This window comes from Acomys minous (genome assembly GCF_964271855.1).
Source record: "Acomys minous genome assembly, chromosome: 17".
NCBI classification, from domain to species: domain Eukaryota; kingdom Metazoa; phylum Chordata; class Mammalia; order Rodentia; family Muridae; genus Acomys; species Acomys minous.
Window position 1 is genome coordinate 1,792,583 of NC_140500.1, and position 19,918 is coordinate 1,812,500.

At 47.5% G+C, this 19,918-nt stretch overlaps 2 protein-coding genes across 3 annotated transcripts in view; one reads left to right on the forward strand and one right to left on the reverse strand.

Annotated features, from left to right (window-relative positions):
• The window catches only part of TMTC1 (transmembrane O-mannosyltransferase targeting cadherins 1), a 188,317-nt gene that overhangs the window by 63,267 nt on the left and 105,132 nt on the right, over positions 1 to 19,918 (forward strand). The gene's annotated exons all lie outside the window — the stretch shown is intronic.
• On the reverse strand, positions 16,317 to 17,322 carry LOC311587726 (small ribosomal subunit protein eS4-like). Its single transcript, XM_084764864.1, has one exon. It carries the CDS (start codon positions 17,299 to 17,301, stop codon positions 16,414 to 16,416), a length of 888 nt encoding a protein of 295 aa, XP_084620990.1. The 5' UTR covers positions 17,302 to 17,322; the 3' UTR covers positions 16,317 to 16,413.

Here is a 19,918-nt window from a genome sequence, read left to right on the forward strand (position 1 = left end):
CAGAGAGAGAGAGACAGAGAGAGAGACAGAGAGAGAGGAAGGGGGTGTGGATGGTTAAGTGAGAAGGATCAAGGAGGAGTTGGGAGAAGGAAAAGTGTGATCAAAATATATTGTAAAATTTTTTAATTGAAAAAAATAGAGAAAAGGAAGGAAGGAAGGAAGACGGGTGTGGGGAAGGCTGCAGTGGGAGGGCAGGGTGCAGCAGATCAAGGAGGAGTGATGCTCTGAATTGATTGCTGTCCCTGAAGTTTAATTGTCCTTCTTTTCCTGTTACTGAGAGGGAAACACACTTATAAATGGAGATTTCTAGGTGCAAGCCTGCTTTCCCTTTCAGAAGGATTATTTCTCTTCAATTTTAAAAGATTTTCCTGTGCCTGCAGTTTCTCAGAATAGCTAACTCAAAATAAGCCTTATCCTAGGAGGTGTATTTTGGGTTAACATATGCTAGTCTAAGAATACTAGCAATAGACGACTAGGAAGAATAAACCCTCTATGAGTTTGCCCAGAGGATGGGCCCTAGACCCGTGGGGCTTGAGGAGGCTCACCTTTCCCACAGCAGCCCATCCATCTGCTGCCCCTGTGTCTCCTCCTCAGTGCTGACTGGCTCCTGAGCTCGTGGTGGGGAACACTTGTCTGACTTTTCTTCTTGTAGCAGGCTGCATTTGACCAGAAAATGTCTTTTTCCAGATAAGTACTTTCAGATTGGCTAGCTTTTCTTTACACGGAACAGCTGTTGGTCTCCTTGTTTTGGTGGCTCTAGGAGTGGACAGACCCATCTCTCTTACCTTGTGTGTGGGGCTCTGCTCATGTGCTCAGGTCATAGCTAGCGACCTACCCTTGAACAGCAGAGACTGTGTTATTAAGAAGCTTCCTCAAAGTCTGCCACAGGGCCGGGACAGAGCCTAGAAGGCCTGACCACTTCTGCCTTGCCACTTCTCTGTCTTCAGTCTGTGTTATATGTAAGAACTGGATGAAGGGTTGGGTCTGCTGTGGTGTGCCAGCTAGAGAGACTTCGCCGACGTGGTGAGGCCGGCTGGGCCCTTTCACATCCTGCTTTTTGTTGTTGTTGTTGTTGTTGTTTAAATCAGAGCATTTATTTTTTGACTGAAATCCTCAAGATGAACTGGATGCTGCAGCAGCTGCCCTCTTGGGTTTAGGTGCTGTTCCTTCACAGAACCCATGACTGAATCTTCGGTAGACATTTTTTAGGTGTCTCACCGGCCCAGCCCCGGTTGTGTTCCGCCTCTTAGCCCTGGCACTCCAGGTATACTTTCTCTTGCGCTTGGCAGGGCAGCCACATTTGCCACAGATCGACTCTGGAGGTGGCAGGCCTCAGAGCCACAGCGGCGGCACAACGTGTGTGTGTGTGTGTGTGTGTGTGTGTGTGTGTGTGTGTGTGTGTGTATTATTGAGCCGCTTTCCAAAGGATAGCGTCCCATTAGTCATCTTGCTTCTGCCCAAGAGACCGGAAAAGGAAGCACTTCAGCTATTTCCTGTGGATAAACTTCTGCCCCATAAACTCTCACATCTTGCTCTTGATAGCTCTCCATCTTCCTTGAGAGCTGGGCTTTTAATAAACCTGCTCCCTCCTTGCTACATCCCCTACTGCTTTCTAACCCTTGAGCAGCATGTAGCCTGGATCTTCATTCCAGTCAATTTAGTTTTACTTTCTTTCACCTTTGCCTTTGTGCTGTGAAGTTGGGTGACATCATCATCATCGTCATCATCATCATCATCATCAACATTATTATATTTGTTTCGAGACAAGGTTTCTCTGTGTAGCCTTGGCTGTCTTGGATTCACTTTGTAGACCAGGCTGGCCTCGAACTCACATCCATCTGCCTCTGCCTCTGCCTCCTGAGAGCTGGGATTAAAGGTGTGCGCCACCACACTCTGTGAAGTTGGACATTCTTAGATTTTAATGCAAAAAACCGTTAGGTTAACTCTCAGTGTGTTAGATTTGAGCTCTTGTTCTTATCTGAAATCTCTTGGGGGTTGGTCGCATCCTCTGTTCCGTAACTACTGCCTCTTCTCCTCCTCCTTCCCGTGAACGGTGGATGCTGAAGGAATGTTCTGGGCCATTCCCGTGTGCAGCGACTTCATCTGATCTCAACCCTGGCACTCAGTCTTTTCCATGCAGACCTGTCATTATTTTATTTCTCCTTCCAAATGCATTGTTTAAAATTGAGTCTTTTTTATTTCTGATGCTAAAATTCTGGGCTTGACATGATGTGTTTTTAATAAGCTGAGGACTGTCTTATACAGATTTGTCAATTACTGAGCCTGAAAGCCTGAAGAGAAGTTGAACTGTGACAACCATTAGGGGCACTGCTAGGAGAGTTAAGCGGTGAGGGCTCCAACCAGATAATTCCCAGAATTCTCAGCACACATGTGTCTATTATTTTAACTGTCACACGTGCCATCACTGTCATTGGTCCACAGTGCAATTTGATACTGGGCAATACTCATGCTTATTCAAACTAGTGCTGTCTTTGAAAACCATAGAATTATTTCATGAGATTATTCTAAATCAATGAGGAGTCAAGCCTGCAGCATTTGGCTGACTGAATTAGATTCCACCAACAGCAAATTGCTTTAAGAGTCTTTAAATCAATCATGGAAACCACTGGTGGAATTCATTGTTGTTGTTGTTTTTAACTCTTGTCTTGATAATGACAACCTCAAGTTTTTTTCAGAGCTTTATCAATTAAAAGAAAAATTGTTCTTTTTGAAGGAGGATTTTCTGGGTCGATACTATGAACAAAGCCCTATTTTTCTGTATACTCCTCATGCCCTGTGCTTTGAGAAGACAGATTCTTTTCTCTTTTTTCTGTGTATTTCCAGAGTGGCCATTTGATCAGTTTTATTATTTTTCAAATTTAAAAGTAAGAAATAAAATGGGACAATGGCAGGGGGCAGTCCTTAGTTGTTACTACAAATTTTCTTTTCTTTTCTTTTTTCTTTTTCTTTCTTTTTTTTTTTTTTCTTGATAGGGTTTCTCTGTGTAGCCTTGACTGTCCTGGACTTGCTTTATAGATCAGGATGGCCTTAAACTCACAGCCTGCTGTTGCCTCTCAAGTGCTGGGATTAAAGGCATGAGCTTTCTTTTCTTATTTTAATGAACCAGTCTTTAGAACATCCCAAACCAGGGTCCACAGAGCAGGTGGGGGTGGGTAGTTAAGTCCCAGGACCACAGCTCCCTGGTTTTGGAGTTCCTGTGTAATCACTCATTGGACTGTGGACTGGATGTTTCTGTAAAAGACATGATGGTATGTTATTTCTGAGACTAGGCCATAAGAGTTGCAACTGCTTACTCTCCTGCTTGTCCTGCGAGATGCCAGAGACCTGTGTGATGGAGAATGATCAGCCAGCACAGAGCTGAGGCCCCAGGCCAACAGCATGAGAGGGCTGACACTGGCCCGTGCACCACGAACGGGCAGAGATCCGTCCTTGTTTGTCTGAGCAGATAGGCTTTATGGTAATCCTTTATGTCCAAGTAGATGGCTAGCACAAACCGTTCAGTCAGCAGGCGTGTTCCTGTTTGCTGGATAGCGCTCTCATCAGGTGTTCATCCACACAGAGAATCAAAGGGAAGTCTTAGGTGGTTCATCTATGAAAAAGTACATATGCAACATTCACACTGGGGAAAAAAGAAGAGGACTGATTGGATAGGTGGTGCACGCATGCTGTCACCGTGGGACACTTGGGCAGAAAGATGGTATAGGATTGAGGCCACCTGGGCTACACAGTGAGTGCCAGGCCAGCCAGGGCTACGTAGTTAGACCCTATCTCAAAGAAGCAAGCAAGCAAGTAAACACCCTAAAACAAACAAAAAACCCACAGGTATCTCGAGAAGGCAGGAATTTTAAAAGGTTATTAATCAGCACATAGCTAAAAGTGAGTTCCTGGTGTATCTGTTTCAGGAGTAATATGTAATGTGTATTTCATAATATAATATGCTGGCAGAGTGGATGTGAGTATATAATAGTTATCCCAACGTTTTCTCTTGTTTTTTTTTTAGCGTGTGTGTGTGTGTGTGTGTGTGTGTGTGTGTGTTTGTGTTATGTAATCACATGTGCACACATGTCTGCTTGTGTATAGAGGCCAGAGGACAACTTTGAGTGTTGTTATTCAGAATAGCAGTCCATTCTAATTTTTGCAACGGGTGCTGGGATTACAAGCGCATGCCACTGTGCCTGGGAATCGAACTCGGGCCCTCGAACTTGCATTGCAAGCAGCACTTGGCTCATTAGACTATTTCTCCAGCTGTCCGGGTTCAGGCTGGCCTCAAACTCAGAGGCCTGCTTGCCCCTGCCTCCCAAGAGCTGGGATCGAAAGTGCTCACCACCATGCCTGGCTGCATTATGCATCTCTGAATGCTTTTTTAAATGTAATTTTAAATTATGCCAAAGATAAATTTAAAATTACATTTAAAAAAGCATTCAGAGAAAGTCACAAAGTTGTGACTCACCACAAGAGAGAACTGTGCCTAAGCAGTATTATTTCTGGATTGACACAGCAGGGCACCCAGGGCCTCGCTCAGTCCTTCTCTGTGCTCCTTTAAAGGATGAAATCCTTGGCCATTCTCCCATGGGCCGTCTTTCTCCACTTTGTTTGGAACACGATGGGGCATTCCTGAGCTCTGCATCTTGTGGGGTCTGGTAGTTAAAGACGCAGCGTGTGTACACAGCCCAGCTGGCCTTCTGCAGCCTTGATGGTGGATTTATAGCTCACCTATCCAAAAGTCAAAATCCTGTTTCCCATTCATTCCAGTACAGGGGCTGGAGTTTCCTGACAGGATCTGGCAAGGCTGATTGTTCCCAGCTGGGCAGTACAGGGCCGCCTTCACTAGGGAAGTTAACTCTCTCTTTCCCTTGGCCCTGACTTGGATCCCACGGATCTGTCAGAGATACTCAGGTTTCCATCTTAGCACCCTGAATGCCCACACGTTCATGCTCATGCAGGACTAAGGAGGACTGGCCTAGATTTGATGACGTAATAATGAGTAACACCAGAGATTTTTGGTGGGGTCGTTTTGTTGTTGTTGCTATTTTTCTCATGTAGCCCGGGTGGGCCTCGTTCACTGTGTAGCCAAGGGTGGCCTTGAATTTCTGATTCTCCTACTTCTTCTAGCTCATGAGGGGTGGGATTACAGGCTCGCCATGTCAGGTTTATGCTCTGCTGGGGAGCAAGCCCTCTACCAACTAAGCTACGCCCCCTCCCCACCCCCTTCTCCCCCAGCCCCTGCAGCCTTGTGCTGTGACACGGGCCTCAGTGTCAGAATACAGTGTAGTGTGTGGAACAGAGCAGAGGATACAGACGCTGCGATGAGCCTCAGTTAGGGGGGGCTGGTTACAGTGTCCCATGGAGTGACTGGATTATGACACTGCCCTCCCCTCAGTCTAGAAAGTCTAGCTGTGACTTAGAAGCAGGAGAGTTACAGTCACTCTCAGACGTTTCCAAGGCAGCTGTGGTAAGGCCCGGCACTAGGTATGTTAAGTAGCATCTGAAGTCCTGACAAATGCCAAGGACAGCAATGTTAAGATCTTCCTATGTATTTTCATTTATTTACATATTTGTATGTACGTGCACACATGCACGCCCACTGCACTCACATGTGCCACAGTGTGCGTGTGGAACTCGGCAATTCTAGGTTCTTCCCTTCCACCATGTGGGCCCCAGGGACAGAGCTCAGGTTTGGCCTTGAGAGCCTTGACTCTATGAGCCCTCTCACCGGCCTGTGGGAAGCAACTAAAAAGGAGGACAGATTGACTTGAGGCCGCAGGGCCCGAGATTTGAGCCCAGGCTTCCTTGACTGCACCCATACTGACTTAGAACACAGTGGTGCAAGCCTGGCAGAGCACAGATGCTCACCTCATGGCATCTAGGAAGCAGAGAGAGAGGGAGAGGTCAGAGGAGGAGGCATGCTCTCCATGGCCACACATTCTTCATTATCTAGTCGCCTTTCAGGAGTGTTGTTCTCTGGGGACCAAACCTCTGACAGGAGCCTTTTGGAAGGCACATGATGTCCAGATTAAAGGGTGGCATCTATTTTGGGCATCACCCTGATGGGACTGGAAGCCCAATATTCCAAATGCTGATGCTGAGGGTGTATGGTTACATGATGAAATGTTTCCATTGGTGCGTTCTCGGTAAAGCAGACTGTTCTTGGGAGCATGGACGGCCCTCACCCAGGCAGATCAAAGTCTGAACAGAACAGAAGACCAGCCCCCTGAGCGGGAAGGAATTCTCCAGCCAGCAGCTGTTGAATTTATCCACTCTCCTCTCCGCAAAGGCAAATAGGAACACTGACAGTCCTGAGTCTTGAGCCTGCTCCTCTGCCCTGCCAGAGAAACAGCTCAGTCTCCTCGGTCACATGACTGAAATCCTGATACAGCCACTTCTGTGCATGTGTGTGTCATATGGGTTCGCTTGTCTGGAGGACTCGGACCAATGCATTGGCCACTTCTCAAGGTTGTTACTTTACATACTGGATACTTTATTAGAAAATAACTTTCCAATGCCAGTCACTGCAGCAATTCTGGAGAACTTGTCAGTCCTGAGAGGGCTCGGTCATGGTCACCGAGAACCCCCAAAGGGGCAGGTTCCTGGGTAGGGGATTAAGTTTTCAGGTAGATGCTCTGCTGCGTGTCAGAGGCTGGAAGGGAAGTAGCGGAAGTCAACCAGGGGGACGGTATGCAAAGCGAGGTCTGTGGCACCATCCCTTCCTTCTCTTGCATCTACATCCATCCATCTGACAGGCATCCTGAGAATCTGCTGTGCAGCAGTCCCTCCTTATTCCTGTGACAGAATACTTAATGGAAACAGCATAAGAGAGGAAAGGGTTTATCTTGGTTCATAGTTTCATGGGATCACAGTCCATCATGGGAAGGCATGGCAAACCAGAGAGTCCACAGTCGGGGCTTGTGGGCATGACATCTTTACATGACAATAAATAGGAAACAAAAACACAGTTGGAATTTCTGGGTATAATCTTCAGAGGGGTCCCTAGTGACAACCAGGCTCTCTTCCACAAGACTCAACCAAAACAGTGCCCCAAGCTGTCGGCCCTGAGTTCTCAGAGCATGAGGTGGGGAGGTCAGAGGTTACAAGAGAAACAATAGAAAGTTATTTATAAAGCAAGCAGCAGGCCAGAGTCAATCTGTGGACTATAGCCTGCTTTCTCCCCATGTAGAACGATCACAGTCTTAGCCACATCTGGACAAACAATGAATTCTACAATGAATGAAGAGTGTTTTCCAGGACAATGTTTCTATAGGCTTTTGTGTTCTAAAGCTTTTACATCCTTTGCTTTCACTTTTCTGTTAAAAGAATAATATTTCTTCTGGACCATTTATTAATGATGAACTAATTTTCATATTTTGAGTGTGAATTATAAATAAAAATAAAAATTCTACTTTCAAAAATAGTACTAATTCATATGGAATACCTCTTGCATATCAGATTTTTTTCTTAATATTTTCTTATCTTAGTACCTCCTTTTTGTCGTATTCTACCCTGATATTTGCTAACAGCCTACTGTAACACGCTAATAGTCCCACAAAAACACTGACATATGTTTTGTACTTTTCTCCCCAAGTGCTGAGATTGAAGCTTAGCTTCACACCGACTATGCATCCCATAAACTTTAAAAAAGTAAAAGCATAGCTTGGTAAAGCACCAATAAGCCTTAGTTTTAAAATGCTTTTTGTTGTTGTTGTTGTAAGAAAACAAACCCATCAACAACTGTCGGTTTTAAGTTGAGGACATGTAATGTGCTGGTCTTTGAGAGCAGATGCCTGAGAAGTCTGAAGAATTCAAACACGGACTCAGTCCTGGAGTTTGCTTGGACATTGCGTATTTCAAGGTCCCCCTCTGTGCCGAGCACAGACAGTGTGGGGAAAAGGCTACACTGGCGTAAATGAGATGGCCTCAGACCTCGGCAAATCAAAACATTCTTCTTAATAGTGTTCAGATGTCTTGGAGTGTCACTAAACACTGATAAGAAAGGGGCAGCAGGTTTGTCCCAGGACTGGTGAGGCTGTTGCTTCCCAGATATGTCGTCCTGGCCGGTTTGAGTTCTGAGGTTTCAAAAGCTACCAATCTTTCCCATTTGTTCTCATTTTGAAAACATTTACTAATGCATTGTTTTGTCATTTATTCTAAGGCATCAAAGCAGCAGGACTCTATTTCCTCGCAAGCCTGCTCTGTGTGGTCTCTCCCATCCTTTCCCCAGACGCACTGCGCCATGCCCAGAGATGATGACAGGGCTTCAGTACTGAGGCTGTGATAAAGAAAGGCTGACTTATCACACTGTCGCAGTCCATTACAGTGTGTACTCCAGCCTGATGTGTATGCAGACATACCTCCTTTGCAAAAACACCACTGCAGAGACACCGGAGGCAGAAAATAACCGCCATCAGTCATGGAGAGAGATGGGGAGAGGCAGACAACACAGGAGAAAGTGCAGCCAGCTTATGCCTCAGCGAGTTGTTTATTTCAGTCATGGAAAAGGTTGCTTCCTGTTTTCTCAGTGGGCCAAAACTAAAATCCATCACAAACCTCCATCCATAATTCAGGTTGAAGACTTAGGTTTTAAGAAGAAAGCTATTTCCCAGTCAGAGATAAATCAGCAAGGCAGAAACACAGATCTGCCTTTTTAACTTACTTGTTTTTATTCTGGTGCTTGGGGATCAAACCCACAAAGGCTGAGCGGAAACTGTACCACTGAGCCACACTTCTAGGTCAATTATTTGCTTTTGATATGGGTCTTGTCAAGCCTTTTGAAATGCTTTAAAATAGATTTTGTTTATATCGTGCCATGGGTTAAGTGACAGGTCTCTGAATATCATCCACATGTAAACCTAAGGACACGTGAATGTGACTCTATTGGAAAAAGGATCTTTGTAGGTAAAACAGCCTGTGGGCCATGAGGGGATACTGTTCTGGATTCCCTGAGGAACTCCTGCTGCTCCTCAGGATTGTCCTATGACCCCAGAAGACAGGTGCACAGGTGGAGGCAGAGGCAGAGGAGGGGTATGCTGGCGTTGCGGGGAGCTAGAAGCAGCAGGAGGGGCTTCTGCCTCCAGAGGGAGCAGGGCCCTATTAACAGCTAACCTCTAGAGACGAGTCTCTCTGAATAGGACCAATAGTAGCTTATAACCAACTCCCAATGAAAATAAACATCTATAGCCCAAGAAAGCAACCAAGAACCTACCCAACTCCCCTTAAGGGAAGTGGGGTGTCATCCTCTTAAAGTTTCTGGGACAATAATACCTTTGTAGGGGCCCAAATAAAATTGGGGGAAATGGTTAGACAAGCTAGGAATAGCATTTGTAGTCCAGTTTCTAAATGGCAAATCTGTCTGTCAGATACACTGGGCCCGAAGGCTGAAGATGATGTTCGAACATTATAAAGAGTTTTGGGTGACTGTTCAGGCAGCAAACTGTCTTTGTCATTTTCTTACTTTGGAAGCTGCTAACCTGCACTTCTGGTTCACTCAGGTAATTAAGTTTTATCCCTTCTCAATCAAGTCTCTGATGGGGTTGAAGACCAGATGGTCCAGTCTTACAGTTATGCTTAGTTGTTTAGGGGTTAAGATGTTTTTAGGTATAGATAGATGTTTTAAGTGATAGAGATGAGATATGATAGATATTGATTTTCATTCAGAATTTTAGACTCACCAAGACAGGAAATATGTTTTCTTCAAGGCTGCCAAATACAAATAGCCAAAACACTATGAATGTAACATTTATATAATTCCTGATTGTTTCATGGTTCTTTTTGCTCTATGTAGTTTATTTTATATATGTGTAGTAATATAAATGTATATATAATAAAATAAAAAATATTTAAAAAAAGAAATGAGAGAAAACAAACGGGAGTGGCTTTAAGCCATGATGTTTGTTGTAATTTGTTGTAGGAGCCACGGAACATAATGCAAGCAGGGAACTGTGTGTTCGCGGCAAGCAGGTTACTGAGAGCATAGCTTAAGCCGTACGTTCACAGAGAGGTGGTGTGTAGACGTGAGGTGGACCTCTGTCATCCAGCGTGATCTTCCGTCAACAAAAGCTGTTAGGCCAATGCTTGTAATAGCAATGCCAGTTACGTGAGTTACAAGCAGTGTTGCTTTAGAAGGACAACACGTAAAACAAACTACCCTTGACATGCCTATTAATATGGAAGCAGGCATGCCATAAATAACCCAAAAACTTGAATTTGCTGAGTTTGAAGATGTGTATCTCAGTCTTTTCTACAAACGCCAAGAGAGCAAAACTACAGTATCCAAAATGCTATGAATCAGCCTGGGCATTTTAATAACCTAGTATTGGCCCAGGGTGTCGGGATTTTTGCATGAGAATATTTCTCTAATTTTACAATGGAAGCTAGCTGGTCAACAGATCCTACTATGCATCACTCTCACATAAAGTGAGACTGATGGGTTTTTAAGTTTTTTTTTTAAAGGTTTGATGAATATAACTTATTTTGTAAAATCCATTCATTTAAAATAGACACCATATGCTGTTAATGACTCCACAGAGCTGCGAAAACCTTGCCTTTCTGCTATCCAGTCCCAGAACACACCACCACCCCAAAGAAATACTCCTCAATGTGGGCATTCAGCTCTTACTCCCGACCCCAGCCCAAGGCAGGAGCATCTGCTTGTCTTTGTGAGTTCGCTTTTTCTAGAAGCTTCACATAAATTGAATAAGGACTTATCTACACATCAGGTTTCTCAAATGCAGTTTGCTGTTTGAGGTTTGTGCAGAGCACTATTGAGCTCGCATTTTTCACAGCTGATAGTACTTACTTGTGTTCAGAAAACACTGTTCTATCCATCCCAGAATAGTCTGTTTTCTTTTTTTTTATAAGGATGCCCAAGCACCTAGGAGATGCAGAGCTGAGGTCTTCCCACCCCCACGTTCTTCCAAGCGGGCTGTACCAGTTAGCATATCCCAATGTATATAGCTCATTTGCTTTCACCAGAACTCCTTGGTCCAGTTATCCTAGTGGGTACCAAGTGGTGTCTCACTTTGAAAGTGACCGATGATGCTGACTGGGTCCTTTTAAGCAGTCCAGGTGGACTGACATTGTTAGCTCGTTTTAATACCTCGACTCAAATATGTGTGTGCGCATATATATGTTTAATTAAAAATTTTCTCCTAGGGCTGGGGAGATGGCTCAGAGGTCAAGAGCACTGGCTGCTCCTTCCAAAGGTCCTGAGTTCAATTCCCAGCAACCACATGGTGGCTCATAACCATCTCTGATGATATCTGGTGCCCTCTTCTAGTGTGCAGATGTACATGCAGGCAGAACATTGTACACATAATAAATACATAAATCTTTAAAAAAAAATTTTCCCCTAGCCAAGAATGGCATATCAGAGAAGGGAAAAGGTAGCAGGGAGAACAGTAAAAGTAACTTTCATCGGCCTGGTTTATAATTGTCATCTTGGAGGCTCACTGCCTCCATCTGCTAACATCGGCCTAGGCCCGGAAGCTTCTAGCCTCCATATATACTCTATCTAGGCTTAGAATGTTTTCAGCTTCTGAGACTTAGGACTGAATTAGCTCACCCTTTCTACTTCTGAGCTCTGACTGGCTGGTTCAATTTAGCTGTTCTGGCTCAAACTCCTCTCTTAGCTGACTGATTCTAACTGGCTTCTCTCAGCTTCTGACCTTTTGCTCTGCTTGGCCTCAAACTAACTCTAGCAATCTGTTCTAACCTTCTGGCTCCTTCTCATTCTCTGGCTCATTCTGTCTTCACCTGTGTCTACCTTGTTGTCTCTCTGCAGCCTATCTCTGTAAAAACCTCCTAGTAAAATTGACTCCTCCCTTTCTCTCTCTCTCTCTCTCTCTCTCTCTCTCTCTCTCTCTCTCTCTCTCTCTCTCTCTCTCTCTCCCACTGCTCCTCAGTCCTCTTTTTCCCATCTCTTCTGCCGAGAGTCTGTGCATATTCTATTCTGATAATCTTTCTCGCATTCATCGCCGTCTGCCCCTCAATTAGATATTCCTCTCAAACATGAATGCTTCCTCCTACTCAGGACAATGCCTGTTTTCCAGCCAGAGTAGCCTTGTTACTGGATTAAAATCCCTCTACACAGGAGCCAGGTGTGGTGGTGCACATCTTTAATTCCAACACTCTGGAGGCAGAGGCAGGAGAATCTCTGTGAGTTCAAAGCCAGCCTGGTCTACAAAGTGAGTCTAGGACAGCCAGGACTGTTTCACAGAGAAACCCTGTCTCCAAAAAACAAAACAAAATCCTCTACACAAAACTGAGGAGAAAAGTGAAATAATGAAGATATTGAGAGAAAGAAATGAGGGCTGGAGAAATGGCTGAGAGGTTAAGGGCACTGACTGCTCCTCCAGAAGTCCTGAGTTCAATTCCCACAACCACATGGTGGCTCACAACCATCTATAATGTGATCTGATGCCCTCTTCTGGCCTGCAGGTGTACATGCCCTGGGGGGAGGGGAGGAGGGAGGGGGAGGGGGGGTTAGGGGCTAACTAGTTGTGCTGCAGACCCCTCCATATTCGCAGGAGTCTCATTAACATTCCCTCCCACAAGGAGAGGAAAGCACCAACACACGCGCGCGCGCGCGCGCGCCCGCGAACACAACACTTAAGCAACTGTCAGAGGCAGTTATGACAGGTCTCAGTGGAAGACTGTAACTCACCACTGGGCCCACTCTTGAGCCACTGTCCTTTACTCCTTGTCCCCCACCCCCAGGGCAGCCAGATGACACACCTGTATCTGAAGGACGTTCTCATCGTAATACCAGAGAGTGAGCATGCCAAGCGAGTGCCCTACCGCCGGACTCAAAACTGTTCACCATTTGAGTTTATTATCAGATTAACACTGTATGCGAGCTATGCAGAGCACGTGCTACGACTGGTTCCAGTTCCAAGTCCGAGCTGCCGAGTCCGGGCACAGGGTTCTCTTTGCCCACGGTCTTAGCTGTAAACTTGCTCCGCGCATCCCGAATCCCTTTAATATTGTTTAGAAATTCTCATTTTGAAAATTCCATCAGTGCCAGTTTATGAACCAAACAGCAAAAAAGCCTGATCTCATTTCTTTATTGTCACACTTCATATATAAGACGCGCCGGCAATATGGCTTGGTAATTGGGCTTATAAATAAATGGAGATTCCTATCTCATACGTTTGCCTGGTGCCTGGTTTAGGCTATTTTGAGATTCGAATTACATGTTTCCCTCCTATCTCCTCTCATAAGAAAAGCCATATGTTTAAAGCACAGAATGCTGGGCCTGCAGCGCTCGGCCCTCAGAGTCCATCAATTCCGCCCCCTCCCCCCGCCCCCGCCCTTTCACTAGATAGTACAAAAATGCTCTAAGAGCCGGGGAGTGAATAGGGTTTCTTTATTTTATTTGCTTTTTAGAATGATACTTATGCAGAAAGGGCGTGGCTCCAGCGCTACTTAGGGTTTCATATGTGTCACGGACCGGAATTCCAGAGTCAGCAGGGACAGAAGTGTGGGTAAGGTGCTCAAACGAAGGGCGCGGTTAACTATGCAGTGCTCCACCCCGTAATTACTGTGCTCAAGGACACAGCTGAGCCCTGAGCGTCCACGCCGCTTGATCCCGCAATGGATGAGAAAGCTTCAAGAGCGTGGGGTCCCGCAGAGCAGTCACTCTGCAAACGTCCGGAGTGGCCTTCTTCCTGGGAAAGCGTTAGACTCGAGTTCAGATCCCAGGGCCCCATGGAACGCTGGGTGTGCGCAGCGGTTGCCTGTAATTCCAGCCCTGGGAGGCTGAGACCTGATCCTCCGAGCAAGGGTACTGGAAAGACTGGCCGAATCAGCGAGCTCTGGATTTGATTAAGAGGCCCTGCCTCAGTGAAGAGTGGAAACTTCCAGACCCCAACCCCCGCCAGGCCTTCGCACGCATGCGCACATGGATGCTCACGCCCGCCCCCGCCCAAACACAACTCGAAACAATAACCTCTCCCCACAAACAAAACCGACAACAAAATAAAACAGACAATAATAAAACCGCTCGCGCTAGCGCGCACATATCATACACAGAAGGGAAAAAATGGTATCTGTGACTCTCAGTATGCTGGTCCGTGTACTTTATAAAATCTTCAAAGTTAGAAAACACAGGGCTGGGGTTCAGAGGCAGAGGCCAGCAGGTCCACATGGCAGGACACTGTCTCGTTCAGAGTCCAGAGCTGCACACAGTGTGCGAGTTAACTGAGTAAAAAATACCCTCGGGGCCTAGGCTTGGGTGCTGTGTTAGACAAGAAAGACTTTGGCGGGTTTTGTTTTGTTCCTTCTTCCGTTTTTCGAGACAGGATTTCTCTTAGGGTCCTGGCTGTCCTGGACTCGCTTAGCAGACCAGGCTGGCCTTGAACCCACAGAGATCCACCTGCCTCTGCCTGCCAAGTGCTGGGATTAAAGGGTATTTTTCTCTAGTTTAAATGCCTGAAGGTCCAAGTTCCAGGGCGTACTGACCAGACAGCTCCATGGCCGTCCACCTCCCAGTCCTGCCTACCCAGTTTGAGGCTGCTGACCAGTGCCGGTATTCCATGAAGATAATCTTCCCTACCGCTGAACTAAGTAAGCACTTCCTCCACTCGGCCTGTAAGCACAATTTTAAGACTATAACCATGCTACACGTCATTTTTCTCAGGGCTGGGTCTTGCACATGCCAGGAAAGAACTCTAGGAAATTGAGCCTTGTATCTCCAGCCCCTGTTAATTTTTAGAAGTCAGTTTAAAAAGTCGTGATGTAGCTCTGTAAAGTGCTTGCCTAGTATTCAGGAAGTCCTGGGTTCAATCCTGGGCACCAACACAAACCTGTAACTCCAGCCCTGGGAGGCTGGGACCTGATCCTCCGAGGAAGAGGACTAGATCAGCCTGGCCTGGCAGACATAAGCCCCTAATTCTAGCAGGCATAAGAGACAGAAGTTCTTGGCTGCACAGGAAATTTAAGACCCTCCAGGTATAGGGGACCTTGTCTTGAAAATAAGTAACATGTCTGAAGTGGGCTTTTCTGTTGCCCTTCAGTTGGGGGGAAATATCCATGTATTCACGACAATCATTTGTAGTGATTGTTAGAACACAGCGCTGACCAACTGTGTATGCACACATGTGCTCCTCTCATGTTCAGACTATGTTACTGTTCTTGCTACAACCTGCAGCCTTACCTAGGTGGAAACAGCCGGTAACTTAAACCCAGGTCTGTCTGCCTCTAGAGACTGTTTTCATGGTGCTAGCAATTGAAATAATCTAGGATGGGGCTGGCAAGATGGCACTGCAAAGGCAACTGCTGCCAAGACCGATGCCTTGACTTTGATTCCCAGGACACACATTGTGGACAGGGAGAAAGGTTCTCCACTTGTGAGCCTTGACCCCCGTTCACTTCCTAGCAACCATCTGTAGCTCCAGGTCCAAGGGATGCTCTTCCGGTCTTGAAGTGCTCCAGGCACACACACAGCTGTTGCACCTACGTGCAGGCAAACACTCACACACTATTAAAAGCACAACATTCATTCTGTGTGCTAGGGAAGCTACCACCAAGCTGCACCCACAGCCCTGAAACCAGACCTGGAAATCTTTTAGCAAAAAAAGGAAAAATTGGAAAGCTATTATTTAACTTTTCTGTCTCACTGACATTAAAATACCAGAAACAAATTTTCTTCATTTTGTTGCTGTTATGAAGACAACGGAACTCTTGTTTCTTTCCAAGCCCTGATTTAGTGTTATTTTTTTATGTCAGGATTTGCCGCTTCTGTAAATTTGGGGTTTTCTAAAAGATAAACCTACATCTACACCTTGTTTTAAAGGCATACCCTGGCAACGGAAGGCTTGACTTAGTGGACTACAGGTTCCTGAGAAAGGGGCGACATTTCAGCATTTTCTCTAAATTACTTCCCTGGGAGTTAGAATAACAATCCCATTTTTATACTTAGTAACTTTGGGGGTTGTCTAGTAAGTTTCTGGATGCTCTGCGGGGAGATGATTGCTGTTAGAAAGTCTTAAGCGTCTCCTGATTCCATTGGTCTCTAGGCATGAATCCTAACCCCGGCATATGAAAGGAATACCGAAGCCCTGCGAGTAACCAAGCCCTGCATATAACCGACCTGGTTCCCCCACGATGAGGCAGTGTCTGCCAGGCGTGGTGGCGCACGCCTCCTGTGATCCCAGCACTCACTCGGGAGGCAGAGGCGGGCGGATCGCTGTGAGTTCGAGGCCAGCCTGGTCTACAAAGCGAGTCCAGGACAGCCAAGGCTACACAGAGAAAGCCTGTCTCGGGGGGGAAAAAAAAAAGGAAAAAGAGGCATAGGCAACCCAAAATAAGTTTGCTTCCTTTTAATTGAACATGGTGCTTGACTTGAAGTATAAACGAATGTAAACGACCCCGCCCCGCCCCGCAGTGTCCCCAGAGTCCACTTCACCCGCTCTGCTTGGCCGCCAGCCTCTTGTCTCTCTCTTCGGCGATGGTGAGGCGGATCCCTTTTCCTCGCGGGAGGGAAATCCACGGCTTGTTGCCCTTGCCGATCACGAAGATGTTGGAGAGGCGGGTGGCAAAGCCATTGCCGTTGGCGTCTTTCACGTGCACCACGTCGAAGGAGCCGGGGTGCCGCTCGCGGTTGGTGATGACGCCGATGCGCCCCAGGTTGGCGCCGCCGGTCACCATGCACAGGTTGCCGGTGTCGAACTTGATGGCGTCGGTGATCTTGCCGGTGTCCAGCGAGATCTGCACCGTGTCGTTGACCTTGATGAGCGGGTCGGGGTAGCGGATGGTGCGCGCGTCGTGCGTCACGAGGTGCGGGATGCCCTTGGTGCCCACGAAGACCTTCCTCACCTTGCACAGCTTGTACTTGGCCTCCTCGGGCGTGATGCGGTGCACCGCGAAGCGGCCCTTGGTGTCGTAGACCAGGCGGAAGTTCTCGCCGCTCTTGTCGATGCTGACGACGTCCATGAAGCCCGCCGGGTAGGCCACGTCGGTCCGGACCTTGCCGTCGACCTTAATGAGGCGCTGCATGCAGATCTTCTTCACCTCGTCGCCCGTCAGGGCGTACTTGAGCCTGTTCCGGAGGAAGATGCCGAGCGGCAGGCACTCCCGCAGGCGGTGCGGGCCGGCGGACGGACGGGGCGCGAACACGCCGGTCAGCTTGTCCAGCATCCAGTGGCGCGGGGCGGCCACGCGCTTCAGGTGCTTCTTGGGGCCGCGAGCCATGGCGGAGCAGGAGCGGCGGGCGAGGGCAGGCCCTTCTCCTTCCCAGAGCGCCGGCGGAGTGAGGGCCGCTGCGCGCGCAGCCGGAGAAACCGCGCCCATCCGGGTCCTCCCCGGTGGGCGGGACTTCCTGGGGGCCACCCGATGGCGGAAGAGCGGAGATGAGGGAAGCCTCTACGGGACCGCCTTCCTGTCGGAAGTGCTGAGCTGGGCGGCGCCGTCTGTGTGCTTGGCCGGAAGTAAGGCGAGCACGATAAGCTGCCTACCTGCAGGGAGAGTGCAGTTGTAAGGTCAAGAAAACTCACTTGGACGCACAGTTTATACTTACTCTTTTTGTCACTTTAGTCCGGTGCGTGCGCGCGTGCGTGCACCTGGACGTGCTGGTGGATGTGCGCGAAGTCAGAACTCCTGGGAGTTCAAGCTCCTTCCATTGTGTGGGGGAGCTGGGAATTGAACTCAGGTCCCCAAGTTTTGAGACAAAGTGCGTATACCATTCTAAGCCCCTTAATACTGTTTCTTTCTCTTTTTGGGCAGAGGGGTGCGGTCTCTCTGTGTAGCCCTGGCTGTCCTGGACTCGCTTTGTAGACCAGGCTGGCCTCAAACTCACAGATCTGCCTGCCTCTGCCTCCCCTAGTGCTGGGATTAAAGGCGAGCGCCACCACGCCCGGCTTAATATTGTTTCTTAAAGGTGTTTGTTTGCGTCGCCTTTCAAGACACCCTCTAGCTCAGTGCTTCTCAAGACTTCCTAACGATGCAACCCTGCATACAGTTCTTTACGTTGTGGTAACCGCAACCATAAAATCATTTTCATCGTTACTTCTTAACTGTAGTTTTCTACTGTTAGGAATCTTAGTGTAAATACCTGATATTCAGGATATCTGATATGCGATCTGAAGGGCCATGGCCCACAGGTTGAGAACCACCGCCGTAGCCTGCCGGCCAGCCCCTTACTGAGGTTCAACACATCATTTTCTGGTCTTCTGTGTGGGGGGCATGAGCTATGGTGGTGGCAGAGGTGGTGAGGTCTTTGCATCCATCCCTTCCTGTGTGATGCCCGTGACACGTGTCACAGGATAGCAGAGAAGAGGGAACAAAAGAGAGCATCAGGTTGTCCAGCAAAGATCTGGATGCTCTGTATTCCTACCCGGAAGCTGCCGTTGGCCCTCTACTTCCTGCCTAGAGGCAGCCCAGCCCTGAGGCGGGGGACCCCAGTCTATCCCAAACCTCTAGACTGCAGTCACTCCAAACTGCGACTCGGGTTCAGTAGCTCCTTCCCTCCGGCTCCTCCCTTCTCTGTCTCTTAATTTTGTTTTATTTTTCATCTACGGCAGGACCCTCCTCTTACAGCCCAGGCTGGCTTCAAACATGTTGATATTTCTTGTGAGGGGCATCTCTTATGTCTGCAGTGTTGTCTGTCCTGTCAGTGTGGCTTCTGTGTGAGAGAGAATAGTTACATAGCTGTGAAGTAATTAAATTTTCAGATACACGGGAAACATGACAAAAGAGAGAGTGGGGTGATGTCTGTTCCCCAAGCCAGGAAGGAAGAGGGAGGTCACAGGAGGCTAGGCGGTTAAAGATGTTTCAAGGCCTCAGGCAGCTAAAGCTTAGTTTATTTTACAGCATGCAGTCTACTAGGCATGCACCAGCAAGCACTCAGGCAGCTGCTGGCAAGCACTCAGATTTGAGCTGGCACATACGACGTGCCTACAGGAAGGCACAGGCACATGCAGGTGCTGGCACATACGATGTGCACACAGGAAGGCACAGGCACACACATGTGCTGGCACACACCACGTGCCTACAGGAAGGCACAGGCACATGCAGGTGCTGGCACACATAATGTGCATACAGGAAGGCACAGACACACACAGGTGCTGGCACACATAACGTGCATACAGGAAGGCACAGGCACACACACGTGCTGGCACACACAACATGCATACAGGAAGGCACAGGCACACACAGGTGGGCCTAAAGCAGACATAGCAGAGGCTGGCTATGAAAGGCTAATGCTTGGGCCTCTGACCTGAAGGCTACATTAGAATCACCAGAAAGTGCCTCTCTGCCAAAAATATATAGCAGCTCACACCACTGTTTACCTGGAGATTCCCAGGACATCCAGTGTCAGCCATAGTCAGCTGACTTATGCTATATATCCATAATAGCACCAAGTTGTCTAAACACAAACTGGTCTGTATGGCCCTGTGTTCCCAACAGTAGCTTATGGGGGAAACTTCCATGAACTTTCAGTATTTCCAGTATTTCAAAATGCAAAGGAGCATCTGACCCTTGTGGTCACAGATGAACACAGGTGACTGGGTCAGAGGTCAGGTTTAGGAACTTTAATGTTGCCTAGTGTTTGGTCTGGGCTGTCTGTAGCTAAGATTGATTATTTAGGTACCTTATGCTTATTTATACGTGTGGCGTGGTTTAAACTCTGGGCACACCAGCGTCCTTGTAATTAAGGATGTAGGCTTGATCCAAACGTGGGTATTGAAGTACCAGCCAGTCTGTGCCGCCCCAGTTTGTGAAATGCTTGTTCCTTTTTGCTACTCAAGCAAAATGGTGTTGATAAAGAATGCCTTATATAGGCTCCCCGGCTAGGCGCAGAGACCTGTCGGACAGCAGAAAAACACAGTGAGAAAATTCTAGTTGGCGTATGTTCAGAATTAATAAGTTGAGCCAATAAATAGGTGACTCCCACCAGAGAAGCACTTGG

Bases quoted from the DNA above. Each gene is read 5' to 3' on its own strand.
- LOC311587726 (XM_084764864.1), bottom strand. From the start codon at position 17,301: ATGGGCGCGGTTTCTCCGGCTGCGCGCGCAGCGGCCCTCACTCCGCCG.